General features: G+C 43.9%; 3 protein-coding genes across 3 annotated transcripts; 2 read left to right on the top strand and 1 right to left on the bottom strand.

The window, feature by feature from the left end:
* Window positions 1-780: 780 nt before the first annotated feature.
* LOC115390898 (phosphoglycerate mutase 1) lies at window positions 781-4,064 on the top strand. Its single transcript, XM_030094942.1, has 4 exons — window positions 781-1,156; window positions 2,502-2,776; window positions 2,872-3,052; window positions 3,465-4,064. The coding sequence occupies exons 1-4, from the start codon at window positions 1,018-1,020 to the stop codon at window positions 3,632-3,634; spliced, it is 765 nt and encodes a 254-aa protein (XP_029950802.1). The 5' UTR covers window positions 781-1,017; the 3' UTR covers window positions 3,635-4,064.
* Window positions 4,065-4,993: 929 nt separating this feature from the next.
* Window positions 4,994-10,082, top strand: LOC115390903 (exosome complex component CSL4-like). Its single transcript, XM_030094948.1, has 8 exons — window positions 4,994-5,046; window positions 6,164-6,279; window positions 6,488-6,562; window positions 7,036-7,124; window positions 7,205-7,238; window positions 7,322-7,372; window positions 8,075-8,159; window positions 9,308-10,082. The coding sequence occupies exons 1-8, from the start codon at window positions 5,019-5,021 to the stop codon at window positions 9,412-9,414; spliced, it is 585 nt and encodes a 194-aa protein (XP_029950808.1). The 5' UTR covers window positions 4,994-5,018; the 3' UTR covers window positions 9,415-10,082.
* On the bottom strand, window positions 9,893-13,996 carry LOC115390850 (lysine-rich nucleolar protein 1-like). The gene is made up of 7 exons (XM_030094876.1): window positions 13,948-13,996; window positions 13,620-13,700; window positions 12,860-12,928; window positions 11,392-12,771; window positions 11,239-11,310; window positions 10,899-10,967; window positions 9,893-10,589 (listed from the first exon to the last, which is right to left on the bottom strand). Exons 4-7 carry the CDS (start codon window positions 12,730-12,732, stop codon window positions 10,284-10,286), a joined length of 1,788 nt encoding a protein of 595 aa, XP_029950736.1. The 5' UTR covers window positions 12,733-12,771; window positions 12,860-12,928; window positions 13,620-13,700; window positions 13,948-13,996; the 3' UTR covers window positions 9,893-10,283.
* Between the last annotated feature and the right edge of the window lie 1,226 nt (window positions 13,997-15,222).

The following is a 15,222-nucleotide window of genomic DNA, read 5'->3' as shown; positions in this document are numbered from 1 at the left end:
ACAACCACACACACTCACATGAAAACCTCAGGGAAATTTATGGTCACTATAATGTCACAAGCATGTTTGTGAACGGTGAGGGATAGCCACTGGATAACTGATCATTTCCGCTGGATGAGTATGTACTGAATATAGTTTGACAGATAAAATCAGAATCAGGTCAGAATCAGAATCATATGCATTGATCTTCAATGCTCAATATCATTATGGTTTCATTAAATGCTGGGCTAAAAGTCAAAAGTTGACCCTACAAGATGAGTTTTCTCGGTTTTCCTTATGCCACACAAGTTGAACAGCAATGTTCCCAGAACCTGCTTCGAGACTTGCCACATGGAAGGCCTCATGCTGTGAGCCCAGAAGCAACGATGGAGGACTGCTGTGTTGGCCACTTTCTATTTTTTTTTTTCTGAATGTGCATTTTGATTTTCAACAATTAGCCCTTTGCATCACTTTCCACCCACAGGCATGCTGTTAAGGCTTGTCTTCTGCACACAAACCAAGATTTTTTTTTTTATTTTGCTTAAGGTTGCAGGTGCTGGAATTGGTGCATGACATTGAAACGCATGTTGATGGGAGGACATGCATAGATTTATCTAACGTCGGCCAGTTACTTGTGGGTCCAGCATCTGTGCGCTCTGGCCTGTTTTGGTGCGTGTTTCTTGCTTGCGATGCACCGCTGGGCCTGTGGACGTGCGTCTTTGCGCATCACCCATCCTCCCTCCTCCTCCTCTCCCTCCCTCCTCCTCGGCTCTGATTGGTGGGAACCGACAGGACTGGAGAGGAAGGAGGTTTAGACCGACAGGGTGCTGCTGTGTCAAGTCGATCCAAACCTGCACGCACGCCCGCTGCATCCTTACTGTTAAAAAAAAAAAAATCTTTAAAATAACTCTTCCGTTTCTCTCTGGTCGTCTTTGGGGCTGCGCCAGAACCGGCCTGAGAGCTTCGCCGCCGCCTTTTTGGAGGAGTCGCTCACCCCAAAGTTTCCGGAAATACCGCGTAGAGGGCATCGGGGAGAGGATGGCTGCCTACAAGCTGGTGCTGATCCGCCACGGAGAGAGCTGCTGGAACCAGGAGAACCGCTTCTGCGGCTGGTTCGACGCCGACCTGAGTGAGACCGGCGAGAAGGAGGCGAGGCGGGGAGGACAGGCCCTGAAAGGTGCGTTCATCACGCCGTGTCGGCGGGCCTAATCGGCCCACATTGGATTACACCGCCGCGCGCGAGCTTATGCAACTCATCCGGATGGGGAAGCAGAAAGGAGGCAGCGAGCGGAGCCTCTGCAGAGACCCCACACCGTCCTGAGAGTTCAGCCATCAGCCATCGCAGGCATGGTTCCCTCTGCAGGGACAGGGGTGTCAAACATAAGGCCCGAGGGCCAAAACCGGCCCGCGTAAGGCTCCAATCCGGCCGCCAAAACACTAAGCTAATGTTGCAAGACTCAAAGAAGACGACTTTTCAATAAAACTTAAATGATTTCGAGTAGTAGACAACTCTGACAGCTGAGGATGGGGATGCTGGTGTGAAAGTTAGCAAGCTAGCATTAGACTCAACGCCATGCTGCCAGGTTGGGTTTATAACAACATGCATAATTCAACAGCTTTAAGAGGTTTTTTTTTTTGGAAATTTCACTGGATTTTGAACCACAAGTTTAATTTAAAGTGGCTTGAGATTGTAATAATTTTTATTACATGGTCGTGTGAAAATATAGACATTTTCATCAGATGTTGTCTGCACCACACCAAAGGAAAACTTTAAATTCAGAGGTTATTGTGGGACTGCTTTACTGGTCCGGCCCACTCAAGATGAAAATTGGGCTGTATTCTCCTTTTCCTCTTGTACCTCCTCAGCTCACCTTGCCCCTGGAGAGGGGTCTGGTTCACAGAGCTGGCCTCTGATTGGCCAGAGCGCAACATCACTAGATGAGTCAGGAGTCTGGCGCGTCCATCAGCGTCAGCCCCACCATTTTTAAAATGCAATCACAAAAGGAACATAAGAGATGAATGCTCAAAAATCAACCCCATGGAGTTACCACAAGGTGCAGACGTTTCTTGTGGTTGCTGACGAGCGGATTCAGCAAGAGCTAGACGAATCACCCGCGATGTGTCGCAGAACGAATGACGTCACTTGAGTTTCTGGTTGCCTCGGTATGACGAATCCAGGCTGGGGGAGATGAGTCAAGCTGAGCATGGTGGAACTGCTTAAAGGGAAAGCATCAACTGTGGTCCTTAAGCTAAAATGTGTGTGACACTCCTGCTGTAGAATGTTGAAAAATCCTCAGTTTCCCAGTGCAAAAAAATCCAATAAAAATGAATGCTATTGACTTTATTCAATGGTCACATTATTCCATTATTTTGGGAAAATTAGCTTCCCACCCCTGCTGTGCAGTCTTCCTGAGCATGTGTTCATATGTGTTATTGCAAGTTAATAAAACCTGTTTTTCTTTCAAAGTACAGCTAATATTTGAGTGTGTAATGTTTCCATGTCTTCCTCTGATTCATTTCAGATGCCGGCTATGAGTTTGACATTTGCTACACATCTGTCCTAAAGAGGGCCATCCGCACCCTGTGGTTTGTTCTGGACAGCATTGACCAGATGTGGCTTCCGGTTCACCGAACTTGGCGACTCAATGAGCGTCACTACGGTGGCCTGACTGGCCTCAACAAGGCCGAAACTGCAGCCAAGCACGGCGAAGCTCAGGTCAAGATCTGGAGGCGCTCCTTTGACGTTCCTCCTCCATCTATGGACGAGGACCACGACTTCTATCAGGCCATCAGCAAGGTGACGACGCTCTTACAACTGCATCTTTATTATAGCAGGGCAAATGTGCATAACTAATATATTGTTGTAACACTCCTTCCCTCCTGGTGTTGTAGGATCGGCGTTATGGGGACCTGACAGAGGACCAGCTTCCCAGCTGTGAGAGCCTGAAGGACACAATCGCCAGAGCACTTCCTTTCTGGAATGAGGAGATCGTCCCGCAGATCAAGGAGGGAAAGAGGGTCCTTATTGCTGCTCATGGCAACAGTCTCCGTGGAATTGTAAAGCATCTTGAGGGTGAGGGTGAAAGTTACACAATTCTAAAGCAAAAACTTTGCATCCTTTTTTAAACATTGCATTTGCATCCATGTATTTTCATTTTAGCACAGTCTGTTCTTCAAATAAACATTCAGTTATTTTGCAAAGTAAATTCCCAGTTTATTAGAAATGTTTCAGTTGTTGATGCTGTCTTCAATGCACCCAGTAGCTTTGCAAACCTCTTCAGGGTGGACCACAGCCTTCTGATTTAGCTGATTCTACTTTCCTGAAGACAACACTGGACTTCAAGAAAGATATTTGCTGCTTTTCGTTAGAACATTATTCCTCACCCTTTCCACTAGTTCTGGTCTCCCCCAGCATCAGTCAGACATGTGTCACAGAAATGTATTCTTTTAAACATTAAACCTGAATGTCTGTCCTTGTTCCCCAGGTATGTCGGAGGAAGCCATCATGGAGCTGAACCTGCCCACAGGTATCCCCATCGTCTACGAGCTGGACAAGAACCTGAAGCCTCTAGGACCCATGCAGTTCCTGGGAGATGAGGAGACCGTCAGGAAGGCCATGGAGGCGGTGGCAGCTCAAGGAAAAGCCAAGAAATAGACTTCCACTGGAGACTAGAGTATATTGCAATCTACAAATCAGTTAAAAATTAAGGGGTTAACATTTTTGTCATCAGACCGGGGCACACACAGACACACAATGCACACTTTATCTTAAAATACCCAGCTTGCACACAAACTAACGTGACGTTTAGCTTGATTGATCGTTACTTGATACCAGACTGAGACATACATTTCATCATTAGACTAACCGACCAAAATAAATTGGGGACCAGAGAGCAGGATGAAACCTAAACCCAGTCCTCTGCATTTCTTGTTACAGAGAATTAATGTAGGTGGATACAGTTAGACCAATAGTGTAACACTGGCTGTTCTTAAAAGGCTATGTTTATTTGCACTGCTGAAATTTGTCTGCTGTGGTGTTGTGCAAAACAGAATAAATTTTGTGAGCTGTTAAGTGCTGAAATGTTTTTGCAGTGTCATGAGTCTTTTTTCTTTTTTTAAAGAAACAAAAAAAAAGCACTTTTTTACATACACATGTAAAAGGTTCACACAACTATGGTATTAGGGCTCATCCAGACTACACTACTCATTGGAGTTGCTGGAAAGAGCCTCCAAAAATGTGACACTTCATGGTGATGCTGCCAGAGTCCTGTTGATGGTGCACAAATGCAAACCCATTCCCTTCACCGGCTCCCCATCTCAGCAGGAAAATGCTCACACATTAGTGTTCGTATGTACATGCTTTCAGCTACCCAGCTACTCTGTCACTCATATTCAACAATCCAGCATATCAGACAGTATGGTCCCCTCAGACCACACGATTGGGTATCGGGATTTCAACACTGCTGCACTAAGACTGGGACTATCCATGACCCAAGAGTACCACATATTCTGGAGAACCTAAAAAAATTAAACTTCTTTCCCTAACAGTGCAAAGATGTTGGAAGCCTTATAATCTCATTTTACATCATTTTTAATGTGCCAACTCAGCAGGTCTTCTTTGCAATTGACCAGGATTGACTTCAACAACTCTGTACAAGACTAAGTGATACAGAAGATGGATAGAAGGATTATTATTTTATCCAACTGACTGAAAATTATTGCCACCTTGCATAAAGTAACTCCTACCTGGGACCATCAAAGTATTGTAACACTTCACCTTACCAGTAGTACTTTGAGGGTTTTTTTTTCCTCATCAATTTAACTGAATTAATATTTTTTTTCTGTAGAAGAATAGGGAGGGATGCCACATGCAGAGTATCCTCATTTACAGGCACATGTATGTCCACATGTGTGCCTCACCAAACATGGCGGATAGCTCAGCCCTTGGTCGTCTTCCGGTCTCTTCCAACCAGCCAATCAGATGTGAGTTGAGGCTTCTGTCGCAGCCAATAAGCGGACGGTCTGCTCTTCTCGCAAACATGTCGCCCATGAAGTTGTGTGTTCCAGGTGAGTCCCGTAAATGTACCTTTCTCTCTCTTTAACGCGTGTTTTGCAAGACAATTTTATAATCAGTGTCGTTTTTGTTCATAGAGGGTTGCTCGTTTTCCGTTATATTGCTTGAAAAAGTAACAAAGATGCAGTTTTGACAGCTTAAATCTTGCTAACTTCCCTTCTGTGTATTTCCCACCACGTTGTTTTTAAACCATGTGTTGTAGTATATTAAGACAAGAAGTGCGTGTGTACCGGTGCATTTCATCATTTCGTTATATTTGCCATGTTTCCTGAGTTGTCAGATGCTACCTTTCACTTTAGGCATGTTGCATTAGCAGCCCTGCCCATCGCCTCCGGCAGGATAACACATTCCTCCGCTCGCTTGTTTTGACGCACCCATGGGAAACGGCAGTAGTAAATGTGTGCACAGTGCTTTACTCTTACTCATTACATGCGGCCTGACCGCCTGTAACTTTCAATAATGGCTCGTGCTTAATCATTCAGGAGCAAAAAAAAAAAAAAAAAACTTTTTAAAGCTACATAGTACTAAAACGTGAAGATGTGGTAAGGTGGCTCGAATAAAAAGATTTTATCATGTGAGTGGCCTGAAATTACTGTCATGCTATTGAGAGAATTACACATCAACGTCAGAATTTTTGAGAATCTTACTTGTTTTGAACATGCATAAGATAACTACTTTGCACAAGTGCTCTGTACACGTGACGGTGTGTGTTACTTTAAAGCTTCTAGAGACCATGTTAGACAATGTGGAAAACCGAACATGTCTTACTGAGGTGTTTCACATTTCTTGGTGAAAAAGATGTTTCTCAGTTTTCTTTTATTTCTGCTTCAAATTGCATTTGTGTTGAGCCTGACTGCAGAGAGCAGATTATTTCTAACACCTCAGTGTAATCCAGTTCAGTCAGATCATGTTGTTTAGTGCAGTGCACTTTTTGAAAGGATACGAATAAAGAACACTTAACCTTCAGTTTTCCAGATTCCAACCAGAGCTTCATCAAACCCTGTCCTGCATGTGAATTTGTTCTTGTTTTCTATTCCTGCAGATCAAACGTTTCTTTGATTGTGATGTTACCAATGCCTCGCTCTTCTGGTTTGTTGTGTGTGTACTCAGGTGACAAACTGTGCAGTGTAGACGACTGTATCCCAGGCACAGGGGTGTATCTCCGACATGGATACATATACTCCTCGCTAGCAGGCTACGTGCTCAGGAAAAATGAGGGAGAGGAGGTGAGGACTGCTGGGGATAATGGGTGTGAAGCGTTGAGATAAGTGGGCGTGACGGAATGAGGGTGTTATGCAATGTCTCTGAAGGACTGATTTGCAGGAGGTTTGTTCAGAGCCTGCTGTGAAAAATGTGCTGAACTTTCTTTATTTTTTTTTTTCTTTTGGTAATTCTTTACAAGTTTGTGTGACTTGTATGTGTGTATTTTTTCAGTTACCAGTGATCTCAGTGGTTCGGGAAACGGAAACACAACTACTGCCAGATGTAGGCGCAATCGTCACCTGTAAGGTATGCAGTGGAAAGTGTCACTATGATTGTTATTTTTTTTTAACTTTGCAAGTTTAATTTAAATAAACAAGCGGGGCTAGTTTTGCTGAGAAGCAGCAAACAGCTTCACGTATAGTGGTTATAAAACAACTAATTTATCAAAAAAGACTCACATTGGGCAACTAAACCGACCATGCAGAACTGACACCCAGATCACACTGATGATGCTAGCTAGCTGAACCAAAGCTGACCCAACACTCTCACCATTCTGAAATACCATAGTGAACGTCATATTGAGATATGTAGACAATTTAAAACAACATCCAAAAGTATAATTTGGAGAAGGCGGTGCAGTGGTTTGCACCTCATGCTGTGAAACTAATGAAATAAATGAATTTTACACCTTAAGATCGCAAAAGTTGATGAATTAAAAGGTTGTTGATAATTTAAATGCAGATTAGGTCCTCCAACAGGTCTGTTTATTTCATCTACAGGTGACCAGCATCAACCCCAGATTTGCCAAAGTTCACATCCTCTACGTCGGCTCCACGCCACTGAAGGACCGCTTCAGAGGGACCATCAGGTAGTGTGACAGGGCAGGGTACCACTCCCCTGTTATTCTCTTGCCTAAAAAAAAAAAAACACTTGACTCTGTTTCTGTAGGAAAGAAGACGTTCGTGCAACAGAGAAGGATAAGGTGTGTTTGTAGTTTTCAGGTTTTCTGTGACCTCCAGCAGCTCAGCTCAGTGTTCACTCAGTGCTGTTCTCGGACTCTTTCAGGTGGAAACGTACAAAAGCTTCAGACCAGGAGACATCGTTCTGGCTAAAGTCGTATCCTTCATTTGACCTCCAGTCAAAACACAGTGAAAACCCTTGAAGAGCGTTAAAGAGAAAGACTTGTCGGCTGTGGGAAGTATGCAGGTCATTTGCAGGTGTACACACAGTTTCCTTTCACTGGAATTTCTCTGAAAACCTGACACACATACAGAAAACAAAATCACTTCTGCAGCAGCTCCAACTTTTGATCAACACCTCAAAGATTATGGAGAATCTATTACAATTTCTATAATCTGAAATTGGTTGATACGGTTGTGGAACTCAAAGCTATAAGTTTTAAAACACTATTGATGAGTCAAGCCCACACTGCCGAGTCTCTGAGATGAAGCCGTTTCTCACGCATCATGTCACTGTGATTGCCTTAAGTTGTCATTAAAATTACCCAAGTTTTCCCTTTCAAATATTTCTGTTTGAGACTCAAATTGATTCGCACAGAAGTTTAAAAGCAGATTGTTCAGTTTCTGAGCTCTTGAAATATCAGTGACTGGACAGACTTTAAATCAGTGACAAATCAGAGAAATGTTTACTTCTGTCAAGGATAGTCCCATCCTCCAAGTACTTCCAACATGTGTACGTTTATGAGCAGAGGTGTATTTCAGTGCATCCAACGGTCACAGACGGTCTAATGAAATGTTTTTTTTTTTCAGCGTCAGACTTGACTGCATTTTTCTTTAAAACCTTAACCTGTAACGGCAGATTTCCCTCGGGGACGTTCAGTCGAACTACTTGTTGACAACAGCAGAGAACGAGCTGGGGGTGGTGGTGGCACACAGTGAAGCAGGTAATGTCTGAAATTCAGCATGTCTGAAACGCAGCTCATCATAAGTGAACCTTATCCTGGTGTGACAGCGCTTTAATGTCTGTCATATTAGATCATATAAAATGTTTGAATGCTGCATTGAATGTCAAGCACACAAAATATATGTGATTCTTACTAAGAATAACTTTGAAGCAGCCACAAATAGGTTGATTTTTAAAAAAATATTGTTTCTAATGTCAACCGTCTCAGAAAAAAAGTAAATTTGAAAACCTGAGGTTTGAGTTTATCCTTCAACCATCTTCTATAATTGCTGGCACCACATTGTTGTGATCAGCGTGCAGTAATCCACTGCTACAGGCAGCTCCAGCATTGTAAACATGCTCTCTGCTCCTGTTGGAGCTTAAACAGTTTCATACAAGCTGTGGTGAAAGTTTGCTTCATGCAGAAGATTAGCTTGATCAGCTCGCTCGTCTGTCAGGCTAAAATAGTTTGCTCAGTGTTTTGGTTTCTTTCCAAACATCCATGTGATCTCAGACTGTATTTATTGTTTCATGTTTGCAGCACGTACACTGATCAGCTTTACACCAGAGGTATATAGTCTATAATGATTATCTCCAGTCAGGCAGGTTTTAATTTTCTATTTTAAAGTAATGAAATATTGAACCCATTTTGTAGTAAAAACGCAGTTTAATATCCGAGTTGTCAAACCTCTTCTCCACTCAACCCTCAGAATGTTTTCATCCAAATCCCTTCATAGTTTCATCTTTTCTTTGAAAGACGGGTTTTATCTCAGGCTCTGTAGTAAATCGCGGAGCAGAACATCATGTTACTCCGGATAACGAACTGAAGCCACTCCTCTTGTTTCTAGGCAGTGTGCTGAAATTGTTTTCTTGGGGTTTAAAAAAAAAAAAACTTCAGACATGTGAGAAATGTCTTTAGGATTTTAAGAAAAGTTGTTTTCAAGAAAAGCGGTAAAGACGAGCTGTAAGCACAAAGCAGACATCTTCATAGATGTGATGAGTGACGCTCACCTGAGGAGGTGCTGATGGAGTCTGTGGGGTTTTTGAGTCGAGTTACTGAGAGTTTTCGTCTATAAGAATTGAAAGCTTTTTTTGTGGAGCTGATCACGGATTGCCGTAATTTGTACTTTGACTTCATGTTCCTCACAGGTGCTCAGATGGTTCCCATCAGCTGGTGCGAGATGCAGTGCCCGCGGACGCACGCCAAAGAGTTCCGCAAAGTGGCACGAGTGCAGCCCGAGTACCTCCAAGCGTGAGAGCACTGAAACTCCTTCCTACCACAAGGAACACACAACTTCCTTCCTTTCTGCAGCAGCCCTCCCTCCCTCCATCGCCGCCGCTAGCCTCCCGCGCCGCCGCAGCGCCGGCTCATGCCTGCACATCTGTCATCCTTTCACTCCAAACATTCCAAAACATCATGCAGCTGGTGTTTAAAGGTTTAACCTGCAGCCTGCTCGTTTGCCTTAAAGCTTCCCAATGAGAACTGTATCAGTTTACTCGGGAAATCAAACAGTTCACTGTAAGTAAGGAGTCCTGGAGTCTGGAAGATCGTCAGGTTACTTGGGGGAGGAAGCAGCAGGCTGTCGACAACACTCAGCATTTTGAAGCAGAAAGGGAGAGGCGACTTGTTTTTTTTCCTGATGTCTTTTATGCAGCTGAGAGTTTTTGTAACGTGTTGATAAAACTGGGAATTCAGCTGAGACGTGTCATTTTTTTTCCTCTTTTGCTTTTCTGTTCAAAGTGAACTGTCTTAAAGGAAAATGTGATAAAGGGAGCCAAACGTTGAGTCAGATTTAAAACTCAACCACCATGCATGGAGCATTGAAGTACAACATATGATAGTCCAATCTGCCAGAACTGAACCTGTAGTGTACATGTTTTTCCACTTTAAAGCAGAAGGCAACAATAAACGACTATCAAATCACCAAAGCAGCCGTTTGTCTTGTCAGGATGTGAATGAAAGCTGAAGACACTTTGGGTTTTAAAAAAAAAATCTATTAACATAAAAATGGAAATTTCACATCAGTTTCTTTGCGGTGGTTTCATGGAAATTCCTACAAATCAGCTGAGTTACGTCAACATCTGCCTTTTGACAACACTACTCTGAGGGCATGAATACAAACATTCAGTCATCGAATCGAACGGATCGGCGTGCATCAACGTCGATGGAGAACTTCTTGTTGGACGGCGCGCTGAAGCCGAGTCCTGCCGCACGCTGACTCAAGTCCATCCTGCGTGAGTGCGCCCGCTCGAACTCTCCCAGAAGCCCTTTGTGCAGCTGCTGCTGGGTGTCCTTCCCCAGCGCCATGTTGGCCCCCCCGGGACTGCCTGCGGCCGGCTGGGCGCCCTTTTTGAAGCCGCCCATCAGGCGGAGGAACTTGTTCTTCTGTGCGGAGCTGTCGAACTGAGCCGTGCTCCACTGGCCCAAACCCTGAGGGACAGAGGGAAACGGCAAGAAGTCAGCCGACCAGCTCTCCAGACGGCTCCATCCGCCACATCGCTACAAGAATGTGCAAGGTGAAATGAAACTTCTGACAATTTGTGGAAAAATAAATGTATTACAAATAGATTGTAAAGTTTACAAGATCGATTTCATCCACCAGAGGGAGCCAACGTCCAGGTATTGATCTCCACAGCAACAACTCTTGAATCAAAGCTGACTTCAGTATCCATAAAAACACCGGTGATATTCAAAACTTTAAGAATCAGATTTGTTTTCCACAAAGACAAGAATACTGACTGTTGATCTGGACGGTTTCTGAGGCTGAGAGGCTTCGTCAACCTGCATTTGCAGCGCTTTTCTTCTCTCCTGCAAGAAAACAAAAACGAACGACATTTTCAGTCTGATTCAAATCACTGCTGAACCGCCCAAACGCTGCTGTTCTAATATCTCCAGGACTGTTTTTGCCTTTGCTTTTAAAACCCTTCGCCGCTGCTGATGCTGCTACAGTGCTGTTTTTCATGCTCAGTACACTAAAAAGGAGAATTTTTGCCCAGCGACCAATGTATGTTTCTGACACAATCCCAATGCAATACTGCTCGAGGAAAATATGGAAAAGCCAGCGTTGTGGATACGGTACCTTATTTATGGTGACTTCATCTGAGTTTCCACTCTTTGATGACAGAAAAACCACGTCTACTTCGGACGCCTCCTGAAACACAAGATCATGAAAAAACATGTCAGTTTCAGAGAGCCGAGGCGTCAGGAGGAACCAGCCGAGACAGGCGCTCACCTCCGGCTCCTCTTTGATCTTCTTTTTCTTCATATTTAAACCAACCTCCACAGAGATCTTCTTCTTTCCGGGAGGATCTGCGGTCTCAGCCAGGACTTTCTCAACATCTTCACAGGTGCTGGACGGCGGTTCCCTCTCCTTTTTCCTTTTCTTCTTCTTTTTCTCTGTCTCGATCGGTAAAGCCTCCTCGGAAGCTGCTCCATTCTGCGCCTTCCTTTCTGTCGTCTCCATCGTCACGGATTTCTCTTTATTCTCGGTCATTTCTTCATTGTCATCACTGCCTCCTTTCCTTCTTTTAGACTTTTTGTGTTTGCTGGTCGTCTCAGTAGCGTCTTTCTCCTCCTCAGGTTCTTTCTTTATCTTCTTTTTCATGTTTGTCTGATCAGCTTCTTGTCCGTGTTTCACTTTCTTATTTGCATTTGTATCATTCGCAGTGGAGACGCTTTCCTTTTTCTTAGTTTTCAATTTAACCCCGTGAACCTCAGTGTCATGTATTTCTAATTTTAGTCCATTTTCAGCCACTTTGGCTTTCTTTTTTGCTGTTGCTGTCATTTCTTCCTCAGGTGAAATACTTTTATCTTTTTTCTTCTTTTTCTTTTCTTTAATTGGCATTTCTGTTTCCTCTGTGTTTTCAACTGAAATACTGTTTTCATTTTTCTTAATTTTCTTAACTTTCGTTGGTTTATCTTGTTCAACACCTTGCTCCTCCTCCTCCATTGTATTTTCTGGTTTACACTTCACTTTCTTTGTTTTCTTTCCTTTAACTGGCATTTCTGTTTCCTCTGTGTTTTCAACTGAAATACTGTTTTCACGTTTCTTACTTTTCTTAACTTTCTTTGGTTTGTTGCCTTGTTGAACACCTGGTTCTTCCTCCTTGGTATTTTCTGGTTTACACTTTGCTTTCTTCTTTTTCTTTTCTTTAATTGGTATTTCAGTTTCCTGTGTGTTTTCAGCTGAAATACTGTTTTTACTTTTGTTAACTTTCTTTGGTTTGTTATCTGGTTCAACACCTGGTTCTTCCTCCTCTGTATTTTCTGGTTTACACTTCACTTTCTTCTTTTTCACCTCTACTTCTATTAAACTCTCTGCGTTTATTACTTTATTCTTCTTTTCTTCTTCAATAACAACCGAACTGTTAGCATCACCCAAAGAATCAGTTCCCTTCTTTTTCTTCTTCTTCTTTTCTTTCGGCACCGGCACTTCATCAACATTTTTACTCTTCTTTCTTTTTTTCACAGTTCCTGCATGCTCATCCTCAACAGAGCAGTCGGCTTCTTGTCTTTTCTTACGCTTCTTTTCCTTTTTTATCAGATTCTCATCTTCTTCCATTTCCACTTTCATCCTAATGGTCTGTGTCTCCACTGAAACTGTCTTGTTTGTCTGATGGGGAAAACGCAGTTCACGTAATGAAGTAGCATCCTTCAATTAAATACAGTGTGTACATGTTTACAAATAAATGAACACAAACCAGATGTTTGGCTGGGAGTAGTGGTTGAGACTGCTCATCTATCTCTCTTTGAAGAGCACGTCGCTTCTCCTGCAGGCAACACAACACATTTTTTTAAATATTCAAGAGACGAGGTGAGACCTGCTCTGATGTACAGTGGACCTGTCTAAAGGACAGGAGACTGAGCTGGAGGTGACAGAGGTGAGAGAGCATGATGGGCAGGATTTAAAAATGAGTACATGAAAGGTCCAGTTAAGGCTTAGCCAGTTACAGATAAAGCTAGAGAGACCCAGGGAGTTGGGATGTAGTGGAATTATGCATTATGCTTCCAGACAGCAACAAAAGATTCGTGGGTGCATTGAAGCAATGGTTGATATAGCAGTAAAGGTAAGCTAAGCTTCTGTGACCACTGACAGAAACGTCCTTTGACTGTTCAGCAATTTTTGTTTCAATATTTTCATAGTTGCTATGTCTCCATTTTACATCTTTTCATAACCATGAAACCATATTTGTTTTGTTTGCACCAAATGCACAGTCAAATTGACTGTGGTTCATACTAACAGTGTAAAAGACTCATTTACATTTCACACTGGGGTAGCTTATTGATCTGAACTATTTACTGTCAGAGAAAAAATTCCAGGACTAAGACATTACTAATGCGTTTATCTCCTTAAACATGGGACTTTGAACTGTTCACTATCTGACACCAACAGTGTTCAGTGATCACATTAAAACCAATGCATTGTCCCCTTGCAGAAATATGTAGTGTGGTGATCAATACCAGGTCAAATGTAAGAACCACGTTGCGAACGGTCGCGGGTTTTTCAGAAATGAAAATGACTTCTTCGTCGTCCGTCTCCGTCTGAAAAACAAAGTGAGAGAACGTCAAATTCCTAAAGCTTAAAGCTGACACGACTACCAGGAGCCGAGTTTATTCATTGAAAAACCCGCCATGCTAACAAGCTAGCAGACCTTAAAAGTTAAACAAATCAGAGAAAAACACCACAGAACACACAGAACAGGCAGCCGTGCGACGAGAGCATGTACTGACAGCTGCAGAGTGTGCCATGAAACACAACTAATTCATAAAAGACTGGATTTTCGCTTACTTTGTATGCTTTGTGTAATTCACGTGGACGCAAGTTTACGTTCCTGACCCGGAAGTAGCTCTGCGTAGTCTCGAGACTTCCTGTTTCCTGTGTAACGAGAAAGCGTCCCAGGCAACGACAACCCATCATAGAGCTTTATGTATATATATATATATATATATATATATATATATATATATATATATATATATATATATATATTTTTTTTTTTTTTTTTAAGAGGTTGGTGCTTACGCTGTAATACCGAGGAAATTCCAGCAGGGGGCGATTATGTTGGTTTCAAAAAGAGCCCTTACAGAATTGTACAGATGCCTTTCAGGCTCCATTTGGATAATCTGCCATTTCTAATAATCTGCAAACTCACCCAGTTCTTTCTGTTCCCACTGTATTTAGTAGTTACTGGATGTAACTCCAGTTCTACGAGTAAGTGCGTGCCCGCCTACGGGCTTCGCTAGTGGCACACCTCCAATCTCTGTCCAATCCACTGAGACTATACAAAGCTCGACGCACCAATCCCCCGCACGCGATGGCGCAGCGCCACGCCCCACACCGAGGGTACATAACCTCGGATGGCGCTAAGCAAACCCTTCTTCTGACGTAGCAAAAACAAGGGAAGCAGACAGCTGGGCCAGCAGGTAGGCGGGCACGCACTTACTCGTAGAACTGGAGTTACATCCAGTAACTACTAATTCTACTTCGTAAGTGCTTAGCCCGCCTACGGGCTTCGCTAGTGGTACTCACCAAGGCGAAGGCCGTAGGTCGATGAATGTACTCCCAGCTGGCCTGCTGACGGGATTGGTGCATAAGACGGAAGTAAACAAACCGTACGTCCAGAACGGCCGTAGAACTCCCGAAGGACGAGGCGGGCACCTAGCGATGTAGCGCGGCCCACGACGTACAAAGCATCGCCACAGCGACACACACACACGCCGGCCGGGAAACCACAGCGGCAGGCGGTGAAGGGGGGGACCCCTGGCCCGCGTCCCACGCACGGGGAGCGGCAGCGAACCCAAAAACAGCAAGCGGCAGAACTCCTGCCCCTGCAACACCGTAAACAACATCCGCAGACCGCGGCAGAGCCGAGCGGTAGGTGGGGAACCCCTGGTCCGCGAGCCCACCCGGGACGCGGCAGCCAGGCCAGAAGGACCGAAACGGTTAGACGACTGAACTCCTGTTCTCGCCGAAAACCGACATGGCCACAGAGTCAGTGCACTTATCCAACAGATACGAACGCACGAAGGTGGACGCAGAGGCCCAGGAGGCAGCCTGGCAGAT

This window comes from Salarias fasciatus, chromosome 6, assembly GCF_902148845.1.
Source record: "Salarias fasciatus chromosome 6, fSalaFa1.1, whole genome shotgun sequence".
Classification (NCBI taxonomy): domain Eukaryota; kingdom Metazoa; phylum Chordata; class Actinopteri; order Blenniiformes; family Blenniidae; genus Salarias; species Salarias fasciatus.
The sequence above is the reverse complement of the archived record's forward strand: the minus strand, read 5'-3'. Positions and strand labels throughout refer to the sequence as shown.

Excerpts from the sequence above, each read along its gene's own strand:
- LOC115390898 (XM_030094942.1), top strand. The coding sequence starts at position 1,018 with ATGGCTGCCTACAAGCTGGTGCTGATCCGCCACGGAGAGAGCTGCTGG. Across the intron at positions 1,157-2,501 it reads GGGAGGACAGGCCCTGAAAG|ATGCCGGCTATGAGTTTGAC; the intron begins GTGCGTTCATCA and ends GATTCATTTCAG. Across the intron at positions 3,053-3,464 it reads AATTGTAAAGCATCTTGAGG|GTATGTCGGAGGAAGCCATC; the intron begins GTGAGGGTGAAA and ends CTTGTTCCCCAG.
- LOC115390903 (XM_030094948.1), top strand. The coding sequence starts at position 5,019 with ATGTCGCCCATGAAGTTGTGTGTTCCAG. Across the intron at positions 7,373-8,074 it reads ACATCGTTCTGGCTAAAGTC|ATTTCCCTCGGGGACGTTCA; the intron begins GTATCCTTCATT and ends CTGTAACGGCAG. Across the intron at positions 8,160-9,307 it reads GGTGGCACACAGTGAAGCAG|GTGCTCAGATGGTTCCCATC; the intron begins GTAATGTCTGAA and ends TGTTCCTCACAG.
- LOC115390850 (XM_030094876.1), bottom strand. The coding sequence starts at position 12,732 with ATGAAAGTGGAAATGGAAGAAGATGAGAATCTGATAAAAAAGGAAAAG. Across the intron at positions 11,311-11,391 it reads AGATCAAAGAGGAGCCGGAG|GAGGCGTCCGAAGTAGACGT; the intron begins GTGAGCGCCTGT and ends CTTGTGTTTCAG. Across the intron at positions 10,590-10,898 it reads AGAAACCGTCCAGATCAACA|GGTTTGGGCCAGTGGAGCAC; the intron begins GTCAGTATTCTT and ends TCTGTCCCTCAG.